The following is a 20,792-nucleotide window of genomic DNA, read 5'->3' as shown; positions in this document are numbered from 1 at the left end:
AAACCGGCTCACAAAGAGCACTCTCATAAATTAGAGGATGAGTCATATTGTTCTCAACATAGAAATCAGCAGAATATGAATTACAATCAGAGTAACATGCAGAAGGAGAATCATAATCAGAGGCACTAGCAAAACAAGCAGTATTCACGAAATCAAAATAGGTAGACATGGAAAAAGAATAATACTAAAAATCACGAAACAAATAAAACACAACACATTTATACATGCAACACACACACACACAACAGAACATCACGTCACGTCACATCACAACACAAGACAAAACACAACACATACTAACACAACAGAAAGACCTAAGACCGAACCATTGGTCCCCGGCAACGGCGCCATTTTGTTGTGAGGGTCGCACCTCCCACAAAAGTTGTGCATATAAGAATGCAGTATAGACTAGGAAGTGACTCCTAGGTCGTCTCTCAAGGACCAAATGTGGTTCGAGTCTTAGGTCAAACACATAGTGGGGGGGGGGTTGTGATTTTTTTTTTGTTGCGGAAAAACTTAAAGCTAAAATTAAAATTAAACACAACCGAATACAATTGAAAACATTAAATTAAATAAAGAGAGTAAACTGAATGGTCCTAAAGCAAGATGTGTGAACTAATTTAAATGCACTAGAAAAATCTGAAAACTCATCTAACACTATTGAATTCAACGCATCAACAGAAGCACAATTTAGCGAAAGTAAAATAGTTGGAATGAAAACACGATTCATGAGCACATGTAGCGAGACTAAACTTTAATTGGAAAAAAGGGCGTTAACCACTTAGGATGCAGTAGACACTTCAGCAAATGCAATTCAGCTATTAAATGCAACTATTGAGGTAAAGAAATAAATTGCTGATTGAAGACATTCCCCAACGCATATCATTCACGCACATAACACTTAAAAGTAAATTCATGAACAGTAAAGATAAAAATGAAATCAGCCAACTTCTCCAAGTGAAATCATCAATCATTGTGCGCTTCTAAAAAGAAAATGAATCTGCCCTCCGAGAGCTCCACGTGACCGTGCTCATCCAGCTCCTACCTACCACATTTAAATCACTTCTTCATCCTCCAACAATTTCTGCCAAATGTCCCATCACCCTATACTTTATCCTAATCCACTCTTTTTATTCTCTGAATAAAATTAAAGACACCATCCACCTTCACAGCAACCGCATACCACTCTCTCCCCCTTGCGTGCTTCCTAAACGTGTCACCATTTCACTTCTTTCTCCAAGAAAGAAATTAAAAACTCATTACCGCTTCATTCCAGGACGCTCCCATGCTTGTGCTTCAAACCGAAAGAAACACTACACCGTGCTCTTCTTTCCAAGTGTCCACCTTTCATTCTCTACTCCAGCTAAGCTAATAGAAATACTCTCCTAAAGTCAATCACCGTTCCATCTCTTCATGCAAAGTGAGTCACGCTTCACTTTTCTTCCAGCAAGCCGAGAGTCACCATTCCCGTATGTTCATTCTCTATCACCGCTCCATTTCTCTCTCAGCTCATCATCCACACTTATCCAAAAGAAAGAAGAAAACATTTGTGTTGCTACTGTCTAAAGAAAGAAAAGAAAAACTGATTTCCCTACTGGAATAAAAACCAAGATGTTTCATTCATCCCTTTGTGCTTGCAAAAAGAATACTAAACGGAGAAGTAAATGTGCTTCATTTCTCATCCATTGTGACAACGTAAAAAAAAACTCAGTTCAAGCATAAGCATTAAAATGCCATCAAAATAACATTCAAAAGCAAAGCAAAGAGCCATCCACGGCAGCTGGAAAATAAAATGAGAGAGAGTGGCGGCTGGAGCTTCCAAGTGTGCACATCAAACCCGTCCAGGCCGTCACCCGTAACCTTCCATTTCTACAATATATGAAAAAAAATTTGCTCCAAGGAAAACTCTCGTGAAGCTGGTAGCTGTTCCCCCGTTAGGTCACACTCCTTTCTACTGTGGCGGCTGTGTGTTCTCCTCGTGCCTCTGCTGGGCGTTAATGTGCTAGGTGCACCTCTCCATTCAACTCTGGACCGCTTCCCTCCATTCTCTCCAAGCTGGACGTGGATTCCTTTCCAAAATTTGCTGGACCGTGCCAAACAAAATGGGACCGTGGGTGCTGCCAAGTGTGGGCCGAATCTCTCCAAGTTGCTGAATGCACCGTGAACGTGTGGAATTCTTTTCCATTTGAAAGCTGGATGTGCACCCTTACAGTTCCGTGTGCTTGCTGTCCAGCTACAGCCCCTACTGCTGGAACGTGTGAAGGCATCTTCTCTAGAAGAATTGAATGGCCCAAACCGTGACACCACCTGCTCCTATGCTGCTTCATGGGCCCTAGGCCGTGTGCTTTTAATTTTGTAGCAAAACCATGAGGGCCCCTCCAATAAGCACACACCGAGAGTTGCTTCTCATCTCCAATTGAAAAGTCAAAAGTTTATGTGTAGAGTGGAAAGCACCGAGAATTAAAATCTGCACCTCTTTTCCATTATGTGGGCCGTGACCTATGGCATGTGGCTGCTTTAAAATGAAGAAACATTTTAGGACGCGTGGCTGCTCACCGTGTGCACCTCTCCAAACGAATCCAGCTTCTCAATGTGCACCCCCCAATTTAAATCCACACCTCTCTTTCATTTTATTTTAAAATATATTTGATGTGGCATCTTTCTTTTGACCTCCAAATGTTCCAAAATTTATCCAACAATTTCCCTACAATTAATAATGCAAATAATTAGCTCAAATAATTCAAATTAATTAAAATTTGAATTTCCGATCAAATTAAACACAATTAAGAAAAATGGGAAAATACTGGACATTTAAGCACAATTCCCTGATTAAATTCAGTACAATAAGCTAAGTGAAATTGAGAAAATATTGACTCATCACATACCTTATGAAAAATAAATCCAAAGTTTTTCAAATTTTTGTTAATTTTTTCTATCTTGTCCAAAATCAATTTGAAAAAAATATCAAAAGAATCAGGTCTGATAATGATACTAAATATGTGAATCATGAATTTTTCAATTTTTTGTCTCATAATGGTATTGTTCAGGAACTAACTTGTGTTAACACCCCTCAACAAAATGGGGTTGTAGAAAGAAAGAATTGTCATCTTCTTGAAGTAACTAGAGCTCTTCTTTTTCAAATGTCTGTTCCAAAAAATTATCGGGGAGAAGCTGTGTTAACTGCAACATATCTCATCAATAGGTTATCCACTCGTATCTTAAATGGCATTAGTCCTATAGAGTCTCTATTGTCTTTTCTTCCTTCTTGTTCCCTACTAACGAGTTTACCTAGTCGAGTCTTTGGATGTGTTGTTTTTGTTCACTCTCATCATCCTAATCGTGGTAAATTAGATCCCAAAGTTCTTAAATGTGTCTTTATTGGGTATCATTCTAATAAAAACGGGTACAAATGTTATCATCCTCAAAGTCGTCGCGTCTTTATCACCATGGATGTCGCCTTTCATGAAACACAATCCTTTTATGTCAGTCCACCACTTCAGGGGGAGAAAGCACTTAAAGTGGATGAACTCTCCTTCTTGTCTTTACCATGTTTGTCTTTGCAGGATGCCCAAGACTTCAGCAATAAAGCTACCATAGTCCACAGTGAGGAAGAAGAGGAAGAAGACAAAATTTTTTGCAAAAAATATGAAAGAAGAGAACAACCCACTTCGACTCTCAAGCAAGAAAAATTGTCTACTAAAGAGGCGAGGATCCCTGAAGATATCAATGAGGAGGAGGTAAGTATTACTGAGGATTTACCCGTAAGTATTACTAAGGATTTACCCATTGCATTGAGAAAGGGAAGAAGATCATGTGCTAAATATCCTATTTCTCAGTATGTTTGCACTAACAATCTCTCTGATAAGCACAGAAGTTTTATTGCTACCATTGATGCCACAAAAATTCCTACCTCAATCCAGGAGGCCATGAAACTTGAACATTGGAATCAAGCCATGAAAGAAGAGATGAATGCATTAGAAAGAAATTCCACTTGGGAAATTGTTGATAAGCCAAGAGACAAGAAGGCAATAGGGTGTAGATGGATATTCAGTGAAACATAAGGCAGATGGGACAATAGAAAGATATAAAGCTAGATTGGTGGTAAAAGGATATACCCAAACATATGGGATTGATTATGAGGAGACATTTGCCCCGGTGGCAAAGATGAATACAGTTCGAGTTATTCTCGCTTTTCTCGCTTTGGCTGCCCATTTTGGATGGGACTTACACCAGTTGGATGTGAAGAATGCCTTTCTTCATGGAAATCTAGATGAGGAAGTATACATGGAGATTCCCTCAGGTCTTGAAGTGAAAAATGAAAGAAACAAGGTATGCCTCTTGAAGAAAGCATTGTATGGTCTTAAGCAATCCCCTAGAGCATGGTTTGGAAGATTTACAAAAGCAATGGTTTCCTTCATAAAGCACTCTTCTACAGGTAAACTCACTCTGTTGCTTGTCCATGTGGATGATATGATTATTGCAGGAGATGATGAAACAAAAAAATTGGCATTAAAAGAAAAATTGGCAGCTCTATTTGAAACGAAAGACCTAGGAAAACTCAAATATTTTCTTGGAATAGAGGTTGCCTACTCCAAGAACGAAATTTTCATCTCCCAAAGGAAATATGTTCTTGATCTCCTCAAAGAAACAGGAAAGATAGGATGTAGAACCTCAACAGTTCCTATAGAACAGAATCACAGAATTGGAAGTGAAGAAAGTGCTCCTGTAGAGAAGGCCCAATATCAGAGATTGGTGGGGAATTGATTTATCTATCACACACAAGACCAAACATTGCTTATGCAGTTAGTGTAGTGAGTCAATTTATGCATGATCCAAGAGAGAGACACATGCAAGCAGTTGACAAAATTCTCCAATACTTGAAGTCAAGTCTAGGAAAGGGGCTATTATTCAAAAGAGAAGACACATTGACTATGAAGATATATATTGATGCTGACTATGCAGGTTCAATTACTGACAGAAAATCTACTTCTGGATATTGTGTATTTCTTGGAGATAGTATGGTAACATGGAGAAGCAAAAAGCAAGATAGAGTATCACGTTCTAGTGCAGAAGCTGAATTTCGAGCCCTTGCTCAAGGAATGTGTGAAGGACTCTGGATGAAAATCATTTTGGATGATCTTAGAGTCAAAGTGGAGAACCCGGTGCAACTACACTGCAACCTTTATCTTAATCAAGGATTAAAATCAATCCAACTAAGTGTAATATAATAATTTTTCTAGTCCCAATAACAATGCTTAATTTGATTCCGGTTTTGCAGAAAATTAACACATTTGTATCATGTAGAACATTATTAAATTGTATACAACATAAGCTAGTAACAAAGTGACATCATAAAATGCAGACCCACCTCAAATGGCATTTTAACAGCTGAAAATTTAGGCCAAAAGAAACAACATACTGAAAATCTAAGAATATCATTCTAAGTCTGCGATCAATAAAAGTAAGTTTTAAAGGGAGCTTTACCAGCAGGGTAAGTGACATCACTGATTTGTCAGAGATCATGAACAGCCACTAGCGCAAGGTTTTTCTTCACTAAATGATAATCAGGATATTTTCCAATTCACTAGGGACAAATCCAAAGCAAATACTTTTAACCCCCGCTCACTTCCAATAAAACTTCATCGATCATCAAGCATAAAATCTTAACTCAAATTCAAAGGGTGAATACACCCATGCTAATTTAGAGATATTCTAACTTTAGAGGAAGTTTTCCCTATAACATGCAGGGCATCATTATGTCACATTCGAAAATCTAGTGGATAATGGTCTTGTGATCTCATCAGCAATGACATGGCATACAATGTTTGATCATCAATGCATTTTATATTTGGGAAGGACTTGGCAGTATCCGCATATCTGCCAAAGTAAAAGGAAAATCTTATGAAAAGAAGCAACATAAAAAATTATAATAACAGAAATCAGAGTGAATAAGTAAAGGAAAAAGTCTACCAGTAAGTTAAGCGGTCTGATTTCTGTATTACATAATAGGCAGATCCCAAGTATACAAAACTGTGGTTACAAAACTGTTTTGACAACAAAATAGTATTCAAAGCTTGCTATATGTTTCTAGTTGCCAACTGCATTCACCTTTTTTAATCATGCAAAGGCTCCTTGACAAGAAGATTCATTTTCTCATGAAGAAATTTGAGCACATCTTCTCTCCCTTCCTTTAAAAGCAACTGTCTCAACCTCCCAAACGTAATACGTGATGGTCGAATTCCCTTCTCTATCATCTCTTCAAGCACAACACAAGCTTTTGCGGCATCACCTTTTTCACACAGCCCCTTGACAAGGGCAGAAAAGGTGTGCATGCTTGGAACAAATTGTTTTGACTTCATAAACTTCCATATTTGCAGAGCCATTTCCAGATCATTTTTCTCACAAAACATTTTTATCATCATTGTGTAAGTATCAGCATCCGGTTCACATAACTTGATCATCCGGCGGAAAACTCTAAAAGCTCTATCAGTCTGTCCCTGACCAATCATACTGCTTATGATAACATTGCAGGTCCTTGAATTCGGCGCAACGCCATTGATCTCCATCTCCTGCAAGACCCTGCGCACATTTTTAAACTTATTTACTTTACAAAAGGCACCAATCAAGGCATTATAAACCACAACATCAGCCTTGATTCCCTTCCTCTCCATCTCCTGGAATGAATCAATAGCATCTTCAATTCGGTGCTCCACTCCATAAGTATGAACCAGGACACTATAAATGAAAGATGTAGGCCTGCAATTGCTCTCATCCATTTCCTTCACAACCTCAACTGCTTCATCGACCCTCCCTGCTTTGCAAAGAACATCAACCATTATACCATAAGTAACAACATCAGGATCACACCCAGCATGAACCATCTCTCCAAAAACCTCCCTTGCCCGGGGAAGATTGGGAGCTTTTCCCCACCCCTCCAGCAAAATGCTATAAGTTTTCGCGTCTGGTTCAAATCGACCCTTCATAGCATCAAAAATCTCCTGAGCCTTCCTCACATTGTTGGACTTGCACAAAGCACTTAACAAACCATTAAATGCAGCAAGATTTGGGACCACATCGTACTTATCCATGACATTAAAGGTGTAAACAGCCTCGTCGACCTTGTTAGCCCTAGCATACTTTCTCATCATGATGCAAAAAGTCTCCACATTTAGCATGCCCTTTTTCCTCATGGCATTAACAAGGTCCCACACGATCTGGTACTGTCTAATCTTAGCCAGAGATTCAATCATCAAGTGATATGCCCTTATGCTGTGCGAGTACCCTCTCTGCTTCTCTGCCCACTCAAAGAACCGAAATGCTGACATGCCCGCATTCTCAAATCGTTTGAGAACATCTTCAACTAAATCAGGGGAAACTTTAACTCCAGTTTGATTAAGAGCAGTGTCAAGTGCCAGTGTGGGACACGTCATCATAACCTTGCTCACTCTCTCGCTCGCTTCTCCAACCTCCTGAATCGCCTCATTTGTGCTGTGCATTTTTGCAAACAATACCCATTTGGATAATATATTTTTTCTATGGGAACAAAGCTTAATCATTGCGCGGACAAAGCAAGACTTGCAAATTATTCACCTGAAGCAAGCTCCACAATGGAGAGTCTGCAAACCCTAACGGGATATGACGATTGCTCAAGTCTAAAGTGGCGATTGCCGAAAAATTACTGGTATTTCTGTGAAACGAGTTTCAGGTCGCCATGGTTTGATGGTGGCTGATAGTGGTGAAGCCGCCGTTGTGTTCGGAAATCTCTCGAATTGGAGTGGTGAATGGATGTTGTTCACAAACACAACTTAGTCAGCAAAACCATTTTTACAAGGAAAATGTTATTCCAACAACGCTTTTTTAACACAGTTTTGACAACGTGCACGTGGCAGCTTGCCATTGGCTCAGTAATTTGAAAATGGAACAGAGAAGGGGTTACGGTCATAGGGGTATTTTGGGCTTTCCAAATTAAATTTTGACAAAATTTGGGTTTCGCGGTTTAGGGTGCCACAGACGTTCGTTCAAGCCTTCGTTCTTCTCGTTCGTTCAAGCCTTCTCTGTCGTCCGTCTTCTCTCTCGCTGTGTCGTCCGTCTTCTCGTTCGTTCAAGCCTTCGTTCTCTTGCCGTGTTCGAAGCTTCCATCCTCGGTTTCGTTCTGTCCTCCTTCTTCAAAACGTGCGTTGAAACCCTTACATTTTGGTGTAAGTAAAAATGGGCGAGCCCTGACATTGTGTTTTACTCTGTGTTTTTGGTTTTCATTAAGTTGAATGATATAACTGAGTGTGGAATGTTGTCTTCTTAGGGCCGTTGCAATGGAAGGGAAAAAAGCAAGTGTAAGAAAAAAATTAAATTTTTTGTTTATATATTATTTAATTATCTTACGGATTGTAGTTAGTAATAAATTTTTATGATTTTTTTTGTAGTGGCGACTTCTTATCTCGATGGATTCATCCATCATTATTGAAATGAATCGTTTGCTCCGACAGTGTCATGTGGATCGGATTAGGATGACACCATTTATGTGGTGTGTGAATATTAATAACCCTGTGGAGGTGAATTTAAAATTATTGAAGGTTATGGTTAGCAGGTGGGTTGGAAATGATAACAGTTTTAGAGTTCGTCAAAAGTTGGTGCCGTTTAGAGTTGTTGATGTGTTGATGAGCTTAGGTTTAGAAATAGGTGGTTTAGAGATTCCCTTTGATGAAGTAGTTGGTGGATTGGTTGGTGAATTGTTCAAATCAAAAACCATCAGTTTGAAGGACTTGACAGACATGTTTAATGTCATTGTTGATGATAAAAACATTGAAGTCGATGTAGTGTGTAGGTTATATATATTAGTTTGTTTGGTTGTTTTCTATTTCCCTAGGAAATCAAGGCATGTTTGTAACATGCCTTTTGGAGTGTTAGATGACTTAGACCGTTTGTGTCTATATGATTGGTGCACCGGTGTACATAAACACATTGTAGAGAATTTAAATAAATGTAAGAAGAAAATTATGGGAGCAGGTATCCCCCAGTCAGTCACTCTCAGTGGCAATGTGGCAGTGTTGCAGGTAATATGATATGTAGTTCACTATTTTGATGTAGTGCAGAACATTGTGAATTATGTTTGATGAAATAATTTTATGATGTTTTAGGCTTGGGCGGTTGAGAGACTTTCTTTGCATGGTCATCCTTCGCACCGGTTTTTCCCCCGCATAATGAGATGGTTCCCGTTTAAATCAAGGACCGAAAAAATTGAAAATATTTTTATGACCGGAGATGTAAGTGTTTTGTTTTTCGTTATTTTGTATGTTAAAATGGATTGTGTATTTTGTCTGAATTTTTTGTGTGCTATTGGTGCAGTTAAATATGGAGTGGTATATACGAAATGAAGATCGTCATAGGCCGGAAATCCGTGCAGCTTTCAACATGGATGACGGAGGAATGAGTGAAGGATCCAAGGTTGACCAAGACGATGATGAAGACGAAAGCTCTGATGACGGGGCATGGGAAGCAGGTGCGGAGGAGAGATTGAGGAAAAAGAACGAACATATCAGAGCATTGAATGCCAAGATTGGAGTTCTGACTAGGGAGCTATTTGAAATTTATCAAACTCCAATCTTTCATGAAGAAGATGCATGTGCCACTGATGAAGAGGTTGGGGGTGGAGTTGGAGGTGAGGAGAATGCTCAAGTTGGGGGAGAAGAAGAAGGTGATGGACATGGAGTTGGAGGTGAGGAGAATGCTGAAGTTGGGGGAGAAGAAGAAGGTGATGGAAATGAAGTTGATGACCCCCTAGGTGCACATGCTGAAGTAAGAGGGGATGATGAAACTGTTCGTAACATTAATTTTATTGAAATAGAAGATGATGCTGATGAAGGAGAACCGGAGGTCGTTCCATTGGCTATACCCCCATTGCGGAGTTTTGTTGGTGATCCAAGCACTAGTGTTGATGTAAACCAATTGTATACAGCAGTCAGCATTAGAGAGATGAACGTACACAGGTATGTGGTATGAATTGTAGTTGTGGTTGAGGAATATGTATTGTTTGTCATTGACTAATATTTGTATGTTTAGGGTTGTAAGCGAGATAATTGGCCAAAGCTTGAGCACGACTTCAATTTACACTTTGGCCCCAATGAAATACGTTGATAACATGGTTAGTATTGTCACATTTGGTTGTGTTTCATGTTATAGTTTATTTTAGTAATGTGAAAATTTTTTATTGTGTAGGTGGTGTTCTTTGCTTGTACGGTCTTTATGTACTTTGAGAAAAGGTTGTGCGGTGTTGTTAAGAGGTTTCATTTTAGTCCGTTATACTCGGTAAATAAAATTTGATATTGTCTCATATTTATGATTGAAGAAAGTATTTTTGATCGATTTTTTATTGATGATTTTGAAATTGTCCACAGCACCATATTCTTACAGATTATAGGAAACGTCCACAGAATCGCCATGTATTCACGCTTCATAACTATAACACTTATTTGCGTTCCGATCATTTTGGACTTGAAGAATTACCCACGGCGGACTTTGTGAGTAACCTTGAATTTGCAAATCTTGTCGACTTTTGGTTGTAAATGTGTTACTGAAATTGTTTATATTTTTTGTAGTTGTTTCTGCCATTTGTCCACGATGATCATTGGTGGTGTTATTCAGTGAAGTTGAGGTCAATGGAGATTTTTGTGATTGATTCATTGGGGAAGGGGATCAGAGACCGCAAAAGGATAGACACAGCCGTTGTAAGATTCGACATCTTTCATTGTTGATTACCGTGTGATTATGACATAACCCTGCATTGTTTAAGTATTTATTGTTTTTGTTAACTGGTAGGCTGAAAATATGGCACGGTTTTTTTTGCATCCTGATGAATATACCGGAAGGTAGTATTGCTCCTTTGACAGTTAAACAAGCAAATATCCCATCCCAACCAAACTTGTAAGTTTCTTGAACTGTAGTGGCGGATTATATTGTGATGTATATGGGCAAAAGTAATCTGATGTTGTGGGTATATTATTTCAGACATGATTGTGGAGTAATAATGTTGAAAGCAATGGAAATCTGGGATGGAGATGAAAAATACAACGGGAAAAGCATGCCTGAATATACAACTGTAAGTTGGAACTGTGTGTTTGATAATATTCTTGTATGTCCTGGTTTCTAATGTGGAAAATGTTGGTTTCAGGAGGAGCTGTTTGGGATTAGAAAGAAATATGTGTGTGACTGGATCCTGGACAACGAGAACACTAGCAGAATGGAAGCCCTACATCTATACGGCATTGTCTAGGATTGCTAAGAAATTATCAAATTTTGACATGTATAAGATGTTCAAATATGTACCTAATGTTATTTGACAATTTTGACATGTATAAGATGTTGAAATATGTACCTAATGTTATTTGACAATGTACAGTATGTGTTTGTAATAAGAATAGTGGTTGGATTTCGAAATGAATTGTTTTTACTTTGCGTTTGTGTTTGTTATAATGACAAAATTAGTGATTGAAAAATGAACACAGCATTATAATAAAAATTTGAAAAGTACGAGAGCATTTCCACTAAAATTAATGGTAATTAATGCGAAGGATTTGATCAATTTCTGAGTGGGGAGATGGGTGTTGGTGATTGATGTGAACGCAAGAAGCGTGGAGTTACCCGTGATGAGTAGGGGGACGAAGTAGTGCAAGGAATGAGTGAGACTGCTGAAAAAAAGTTCTGGTAATCGTTTACAGGACCCCTGTAAACGATTACCCGAAACAAATTGCCCATTTGTACAGAAAGTCCAACATTGGTACTCAGTAAGATAAACACAGGTCACCATTGGGAAAAAAAGTGACTTTTAGGCAGTTCTGCACCTGTCTGAGGCTGGTGCAGGTATTGCAGTGGTGGGAGAGGGTGGGTGGTGATGTGATGTGAGTCCAAGGAGGGTGGGGAGACCCCTCATGAGTTGGAGGAGCAAGCTGTGCAAGGAATGAGTGAGACTGCTGAAAAAAGGCTCTGGTAATCGTTTACAGGACCCCTGTAAACGATTACCCGAGACAAATTGGGAATTTGTACAGAAAGTCCAACACAGGTACTCAGGCAGATGAACACAGGTCACCATTGGCAAAAAAAGTGACTTTTAGGCACTTCTGCACCTGTCTGAGGCTGGTGCAGGTGTTCCAGTGGTGGGAGAGGGTGGGTGGTGATGTGATGTGAGTCCAAGGAGGGTGGGGAGACCCCTCATGGGTTGGAGGAGCAAGCTGTGCAAGGAATGAGTGAGACTGCTGAAAAAAGGCTCTGGTAATCGTTTACAGCACCCTTGTAAACGATTACTCGAGAGAAATTGCCAATTTGTACAGAAAGTCCAACACAGGTACTCAGTCAGGTGAAAACAGGTCACCATTGGCAAAAAAAGTGACTTTTAGGCACTTCTGCACCTGTCTGAGGCTGGTGCAGGTGTTCCAATGGTGGGAGAGGGTGGCTGGTGATGTGATGTGAGTCCAAGGAGGGTGGGGAGACCCCTCATGAGTTGGTGGAGCAACCTGTGCAAGGAATGAGTGAGAGTGTTCAAAAAGGGCTCTGGTAATCGTTTACAGCACCCCTGTAAACGATTACCCGAGAGAAATTGCCAATTTGTACAGAAAGTCCAACACAGGTACTCAGTCAGATGAACACAGGTCACCATTGGCAAAAAAAGTGACTTTTAGGCACTTCTGCACCTGTCTGAGGCTGGTGCAGGTGTTCTAGTGGTGGGAGAGGGTGGGTGGTGATGTGATGTGAGTCCAAGGAGGGTGGGGAGACCCCTCATGAGTTGGTGGAGCAACCTGTGCAAGGAATGAGTGAGAGTGTTCAAAAAGGGCTCTAGTAATCGTTTACAGGACCCCTGTAAACGATTACCCGAGAGAAATTGCCAATTTGTACAGAAAGTCCAACACAGGTACTCAGTCAGGTGAACACAGGTCACCATTGGCAAAAAAAGTGACTTTTAGGCACTTCTGCACCTGTCTGAGGCTGGTGCAGGTGTTCTAGTGGTGGGAGAGGGTGGCTGGTGATGTGATGTGAGTCCAAGGAGTGTGGGGTGACCCCTCATGAGTTGGTGGAGCAACCTGTGCAAGGAATGAGTGAGACTGCTGAAAAAGGGGCTGGTAATCGTTTACAGGACCCCTGTAAACGATTACCCGAGAGAAATTGCCAATTTGTACAGAAAGTCCAACACAGGTACTCAGTCAGGTGAACACAGGTCACCATTGGCAAAAAAAGTGACTTTTAGGCACTTCTGCACCTGTCTGAGGCTGGTGCAGGTGTTCCAATGGTGGGAGAGGGTGGCTGGTGATGTGATGTGAGTCCAAGGAGGGTGGGGAGACCCCTCATGAGTTGGTGGTACAACCTGTGCAAGGAATGAGTGAGAGTGTTCAAAAAGGGCTCTGGAATGAGTGAGAGTGAGAGTGTTCAAAAAGTACATCACATCACCATCCACCCTCTCCCACCACTTGAACACCTGCACAAGCCTCAGACAGGTGCAGATTACCATAAATCGTTTATAGGGGTAATCTGCACAGCTTGCTCCCCCAACTCATGAGGGGTCGCCCCACACTCCTTGGACTCACATCACATCACCAGCCACCCTCTCCCACCATTGGAACACCTGCACCAACCTCAGACAGGTGCAGAAGTGCCTAAAAGTCACTTTGTTTGCCAATGGTGACCTGTGTTCATCTGACTGAGTACCTGTGTTGGACTTTGTGTACAAATTGGCAATTTCTCTCGGATAATCGTTTACAGGGGTGCGGTAAACGATTACCACAGCCCTTTTTGAACACTCTCACTCATTCCTTGCACAGGTTGCTCCACCAACTCATGAGGGGTCTCCCCACCCTCCTTGGACTCACATCACATCACCAGCCACCCTCTCCCACCATTGGAACACCTGCACCAGCCTAAGACAGGTGCAGAAGTGCCTAAAAGTCACTTTTTTTGCCAATGGTGACCTGTGTTCATCTGACTGAGTACCTGTGTTGGACTTTCTGTACAAATTGGCAATTTCTCTCGGATAATCGTTTACAGGGGTGCGGTAAACGATTACCACAGCCCTTTTTGAACACTCTCACTCATTCCTTGCACAGGTTGCTCCACCAACTCATGAGGGGTCTCCCCACCCTCCTTGGACTCACATCACATCACCAGCCACCCTCTCCCACCATTGGAACACCTGCACCAGCCTAAGACAGGTGCAGAAGTGCCTAAAAGTCACTTTTTTTGCCAATGGTGACCTGTGTTCATCTGACTGAGTACCTGTGTTGGTCTTTCTGTACAAGTTGGCAATTTCTCCCGGGTAATCGTTTACAGGGGTGCTGTAAACGATTACCAGAGCCCTTTTTGAACACTCTCACTCATTCCTTGCACAGGTTGCTCTACTAACTCATGAGGGGTCTCCCCACCCTCCTTGGACTCACATCACATCACCAGCCACCCTCTCCCACCATTGGAACACCTGCACCTGCCTCAGACAGGTGCAGAAGTGCCTAAAAGTCACTTTTTTTGCCAATGGTGACCTGTGTTCACCTGACTGAGTACCTGTGTTGGACTTTCTGTACAAATTCTTAATTTCTCTCGGGTAATCGTTTACAGGGGTCCTGTAAACGATTACCAGCCCCTTTTTCAGCAGTCTCACTCATTCCTTGCACAGCTTGCTCCTCCAACTCATGAGGGGTCTCCCCACCCTCCTTGGACTGACATCACATCACCACCCACCCTCTCCCACCACTGCAACACCTTCACCAGCCTCAGACAGGTGCAGAACTGCCTAAAAGTCACTTTTTTTTCCAATGGTGACCTGTGTTCACCTGACTGAGTACCTGTGTTGGACTTTCTGTACAAATTGGCAATTTCTCTCGGGTAATCGTTTACAGGGGTCCTGTAAACGATTACCAGCTCCTTTTTTCAGCACTCTCACTCATTCCTTGCACAGGTTGCTCCCCCAACTCATGAGGGGTCACCCCACACTCCTTGGACTCACATCACATCACATGTTACTCAAAATGACCACTCAAACACCAACATGTTACAAACAAGCCTGCAACTTAGGAGACAAAAAAAATTACGACATTCTGAAATCGACAAACCCACAACTCATAATAACAATGGTATTGAATAGATAAAATATGAGACCAATTCAAACCAAAACTCAAATTTTATTTCATTGAACCAAATCGAATACATTGAACATTGTTTTCTTAATCTATTTACAATGATTACAATTTTCATTACTTTCCAAATAACATTTTCAATCAACTAAATACACAAATCACTCATTTTTTATTCTAAGCACTACGGTCCCGGTGTATGGAGTCCTAAGTGCTCTTCCCTTGTAACGCCTTCGTGATCCAACCCTAACATACGTCTTCAAAGGTTGTTCATTTCCGTCAATGTCAGTAGGGGATACAAAACCAGTGTTCACAGATGGTTCTGTACGAGGCACACTTTGTCCAACGTCATCTTTATTTTGCCTTCTTGCCTTCTCTTCAGCCAATTGTGCCTCCAAAGTTGCAACCCTCCTTTTAAGTTCTTCAATTAGAAATTCTTGTTCCTCTAAGGCACGCATAAAAGTTTCTCTGCGAGCTCTTTTTTGTTTCTTCTTTCCTCTTGGTTTAGCATCCTTTCTTTTAGGTGTTGGTCTGTATTCCTCCTTATCCTTCGTTGAAGGACCACCATAAACATCGTCAACAACCTGAAATTTAACAACACATTACAGATTACACAACTTTGGTCAATATATGAAAACATAACAAAACTTTCGATAACAAACAACTTACCAAACCTGTCTCCATACACCGTTTAACGAACTTGTCTCCAACACTTATATTCATCCAATGCAATATTCGTGGAAATTTATCAATAGGACCTTTTGGTGGAACAAACAGCTCAAAAAACCATACCTAAGACAAATAAATCATCTTAACTTGTAACAAACTTAATTCAAATAACATTTTAAGTAAGTACATCAAATACTATTAATTACCTGCAGCATGTACACACAACCGTTGACGTAAACGTTTGAAATACCTTTGCCTTTCTTCAAGCCTTTTGAAGCTTTGCACAAACTATGTAACAGAAAACGATAAACTAGACTATCCCAACAATAACTACCCAAAGCACTTAAGTTGTCAACAACATTAAACATTACGGGAAACACTTTCCCGCTACGTTTTGGAAATAAAATCTCACTTATCCCTACCAGGAGGTAAAGGCTACAAAAATGAGAACAAGGAATCTTCTTCTTTTGTTTTCGCATTAGAATTTTGTATATTGAATTCAATTCCTTTGTTCCTTTGCCTATGTATTTCACACATTCACTATTGCCCAGCTCTTCCTTTAAGTTAATGTTTGCACCATCTGTACTCAGTCCCAACCCTAAATAAATATCATTTTCATTTATATTCAAAACTTTATTCCCAACTATAAAACCACTATTACAGTCGTCCCACTTACCCAATAACTCACTCAGTATATTTCTACCTACTTTAACATTGACATTGACATCTAAAAACCAAGCAAATGGAGTTGTCGCAATCAATGATCGATGCTCCTTTGTTAAGCGTTCGTTCAAAGTACATATATACTTTGTCGAAAAAGTGTGACGAACACTCAACTGCATAAACCAAAATCAAATCATCAAAACAACGAAACCCAATAACCCAAGCACCACAACACAACGATACGAACCCCAAACATTAACCCAAATCAAATAACCATGCTACGTGATGCCCAAACCGAATAACCAAGCTACGACATGGAATGGAAAACCACTTACCTTAGTCGTCGGACAATCGTCATCGGAACTTGCCATTACGCACGATAACAGGAGACCAAACTGGCCGGAGACAACAGGATGCAAATGGAACGAAGCGAGACGAAACGCAACCTTCGACCTCTCAAGAGAACGGACCTTCGTTTGCAATGGAACAGAGAAAGGGAAAGGCAATGGAACAGAGAAAGGGAAAGGGGTATTTTAGGATTTTCACTCAAAATAAGGGTTACGGTCATAGGTTTAAAAAAAAAAAATTTAAACGAACCAATGAGGTGGCGACACGTGGCGTTGTCAAAAGAGTGTTAAAAATCTGTTGTTGGAATATCGCGGTCCTTAGTTTAATCATTACATTTTCAGTTTAAATTAATAATTTGAATAAATAAAGTTAGCGATCCGTTTTTTTGGCACCATCTCGTGTTCTACTTGGTATCAAATTCTAACCACTATTTTTCTTTTACAACCACCTCTTCTACCCACACAATCTCATTTCAAAATCTTAGCTCTTTTACGATTTTGGAGTCACCTTCTTTGTCCACTTCCTCCTATCATAAGGCATATTTTACTCTTTTAATCTATTGTGGATCGTTACTTCATTTTCTCATATATCACCATTAATCTTTTCATCATCTAATAACATAGCCCCCACGTTCTTTAAGTAATGGAGACTCAAAACACTCGGTTGAGGATGGAAACAAACTGATATTAATATGCATTATTAATAAGGATATCACAAAAAAAGTAGCGTATGCGAATACCATAAATAAAATTCTCATAGTTAGTCTATATGAATATTTATTATTGACGTTGGAGATTTTATATTCACTTATAAATACATTGAGTGTGGGTATGATAATATTTGTAATCTGAATATATGTTACTTGCAAAAGAATATAAATAAAAATTTAATTTATATTTTATTAAGTTAAATTTAATTAAAATTAAAATTAATTTATATTTTATTAGATTAAATTTAATTAAAATTAAATTCTAATTTATATTTAATTTAATTTATAATATATTTTATATAATGTTTTGTAATTTTATTCAAGTTTTATTTTAAAAATTTATTAAATACTTTTTTAAAATATTTGCGAGTGCCAATAAGTATCCGTAGATTTTTAAATCCGATCGGATACGGATAGTGTCTACCCGCTACCCGACCTGATAAAAAAAAATCTACTCACTACCTACACGGATATCCGCTTAAAAAATATCTGCGGATATTTTAAAACCCGCGGATACTTACGAATATTTAAAAAAATATATTTTTATAAAATATTAAAATAAAATTACAAAAAATATAATATAAATTAAATTAGATATAAATTAAAATTTAATTTTAATTAAATTTAATATAAAATATAAATTAATGTTAATTTTAATTAAATTTAACTTAATATAATATAATATAAACTTTTATTATTATTTTTTGCGATAACCGGATATTTGTGGATACAGATAGTATAATACCCACATTCGATTCATTTATAAGCGGATATTAAAATATTCACTATTCGCAACTTACGGATAGTAAATATCCGTGGATATTAACTATTCGTTGCGAATTTTATCCGCGGATATCTAGAGACACAAATTTTTTTGTCATCCTTAAACATTATACGTGCCTGACTCAACTCAATGTAATCCTAATTATTAATAAGAATATGATATATATAAATAATATTTAAAATACTTTTAGATATATGTTAATATTACATATATTTTATAAAATTTTAAAAGATATGAAAAAATATAATATAAATTATAAATTTATTTTAATTAAATATTATCTAATAAAATATAATTAATTTTAATTAAATATAAATTAAATTTTAATTTTAACTTCTTACAAATAATTCACTAATACTATATTTACATTTCACTCATTTATAACTAATATTAAAATATTTATTTTCAAATAATAAATATTCACAAGTATTAGCCAAATTTTATTAAAAATATTTGCATATACACCACTCTTAGTTACTAAGTTAGTTATGCATATGTAAGAAAAATGAAACCGTTGACTGTTAATGCGTTAAAGTTAAGTTTATTTTAATTAGAGACGACAAATAAGTCAGGTTATTTAATTAATATTTAAAATAATAAAAAGAATTATAATTATTAAATTTAAGATAAAGATAAATTATTTTAGAGGAAATAACGAAATTCAGACTGGTCATACCTGAAACCATCGGTAATCTTCAAGTAAAAAAGTGATTTTTATTTTTATTTGGGGAAACAGATGTTGAGACCAAACAAAACAGCGTCAGATGGCGGCAATGACGAGAGAAAGCAGCAAGCAAACGCGTGTAAACAACATTTGATACGTGGATGGTCCTGCTCATCTGGGAGGCTTTGCGGAGAAATGTTATTAATATTTTATGGGATAAATATGTTTTTAGTCCCTGAACTATCAGACGATTTTGTTTTTAGTCCCTGCTCAGAACTTTGATGGTTTTTAGTCCTTATAGTTTTGAAACTCTGAGTATTAATCCTTAAAAATGGACGGTGTTAAGTTTTTGTGGATGTGACAAACGGCGATGCCACGTGATCACTGATCTCTGCCTTCACTCTCTGCCACGTGGGATGTTTAACTGTTGAACTGAGTATTGAGTATTGGTAAAGGTACCAGGAGTGTGCCTTCCAGCAATGGCATGAGCACCAGTGTACTGGGCAAACTTGAGAACCGCTCTCTGACCATAAGGCCGAGCAGATTGCACAATAATATCCTGAGGGTTCTCAATTGCAACGATAACCCTAGCAGCAAGTTGAAGCTTCTCCCATGTCTTACCAAGGTTGATAATATAAATACCTAATACCAAATCCACACCACAACACAAGGCTGTTGTCTATTGTATAACGATAGAGATAATATAAAAATGTTAGTTACCATCGTTGCGGCGCTTGAAGATGTAGCACTCCATTTGAAAATCACAATTTTTGGTGCCGAGGTGAACGTCAGCTGCCAACATCATCTGGATGTCGGCTTCCTTTTGAGAGAGCTGGCGCGGCGGGGCAGCGGCGTTGGTTGTGGCGGCCATGGTTACCTCTCGCAAGCTCCCAAACAAGAGCTTGAAAACCTTAGTGTTTCTGACTACAGCAAATAACCTCAGTTCAAGAGTTAAACATCCCACGTGGCAGAGAGTGAAGGCAGAGATCAGTGATCACGTGGCATCGCCGTTTGCCACATTCACAAAAACTTAACACCGTCCATTTTTAAGGACTAATACTCAGAGTTTCAAAGCTATAAGGACTAAAAACCATCAAAGTTCTGAGCAGGGACTAAAAACAAAATCGTCTGATAGTTCAGGGACTAAAAACATATTTAACCCATATTTTATTCTGGTATGACATTTCAAATTTAAAAGAATTATATTCAAATAAATATTGTTGTAAGAAGATAATATTTTAAAAATATCGTATCATTGATTGTTCGAATTTATGGCAGAAAAAAAGGATCCTAACAGGTTTTTATGAGAACTGCACAAAACTAATAAAAATATGATAGCTGAATGAATAGAAGACACTTAATAATTTTTTTTTACGGCGTCTTTGGATAACGCTTTATGGAAATATGAATTATATTTTTGATGGTTCTATATTGATCATAAATAAAAATAAATTTATAATAAAATAAATGTATGTTGATGAATAAAATAAGGTAATTAAGTTACGATGAAGGCCTAGTTGTCAAGTTGTTATGTGGTAGATTTGATAGGTAAGTATTTAATTTGTAGGCTTGGTTCTGACGTAAAAGTAGCTTAAGGAACATTTTGAACTTAACTATATCCGATGACATTAGAAAGATGGGGCCAAAAACATGGATTTTGATAATGACTTGAGTTTTCTTCCTTCACAAACTTTGGTGAAACTCGAGGACCATGTCATGATGCATTTTACACTCAACTCAAATGCAAATAGTAAAAGTAAGATATATATTTACATTATCTTCATATGTATCGTAAAAATAAAAATGATTTAAAAAATATTTTTTATTTTTTTAAAAAAAGTAAAATAAAAT

The 20,792-nt window shown here is 38.4% G+C and overlaps 3 protein-coding genes and 1 pseudogene across 3 annotated transcripts; 1 reads left to right on the top strand and 3 right to left on the bottom strand.

The window, feature by feature from the left end:
* Positions 1–6,098: 6,098 nt before the first annotated feature.
* Positions 6,099–7,802, bottom strand: LOC148195331 (pentatricopeptide repeat-containing protein At1g77360, mitochondrial pseudogene; annotated as a pseudogene).
* Positions 7,803–8,309: 507 nt separating this feature from the next.
* Positions 8,310–10,186, top strand: LOC148195330 (uncharacterized). Its single transcript, XM_088093753.1, has 5 exons — positions 8,310–8,330; positions 8,421–9,050; positions 9,135–9,260; positions 9,343–9,983; positions 10,057–10,186. The coding sequence occupies exons 1-5, from the start codon at positions 8,310–8,312 to the stop codon at positions 10,184–10,186; spliced, it is 1,548 nt and encodes a 515-aa protein (XP_087949879.1).
* A 5,079-nt stretch (positions 10,187–15,265) lies between these two features.
* LOC148195329 (uncharacterized) lies at positions 15,266–16,630 on the bottom strand. The gene is made up of 3 exons (XM_088094944.1): positions 15,980–16,630; positions 15,774–15,896; positions 15,266–15,688 (listed from the first exon to the last, which is right to left on the bottom strand). The coding sequence occupies exons 1-3, from the start codon at positions 16,613–16,615 to the stop codon at positions 15,266–15,268; spliced, it is 1,182 nt and encodes a 393-aa protein (XP_087951070.1). The 5' UTR covers positions 16,616–16,630.
* Positions 16,631–19,338: 2,708 nt separating this feature from the next.
* On the bottom strand, positions 19,339–19,812 carry LOC148195328 (small ribosomal subunit protein uS2-like). The gene is made up of 2 exons (XM_088095160.1): positions 19,662–19,812; positions 19,339–19,583 (listed from the first exon to the last, which is right to left on the bottom strand). The coding sequence occupies exons 1-2, from the start codon at positions 19,810–19,812 to the stop codon at positions 19,339–19,341; spliced, it is 396 nt and encodes a 131-aa protein (XP_087951286.1).
* Positions 19,813–20,792: the final 980 nt, after the last annotated feature.

This window comes from Vigna umbellata, chromosome 7, assembly GCF_029865625.1.
Source record: "Vigna umbellata cultivar VRB3 chromosome 7, Vumbellata_1.0, whole genome shotgun sequence".
Lineage (NCBI taxonomy): Eukaryota > Viridiplantae > Streptophyta > Magnoliopsida > Fabales > Fabaceae > Vigna > Vigna umbellata.
Note: the sequence above shows the minus strand (reverse complement) of the source record. Positions and strands in the feature narration are given on the sequence as shown.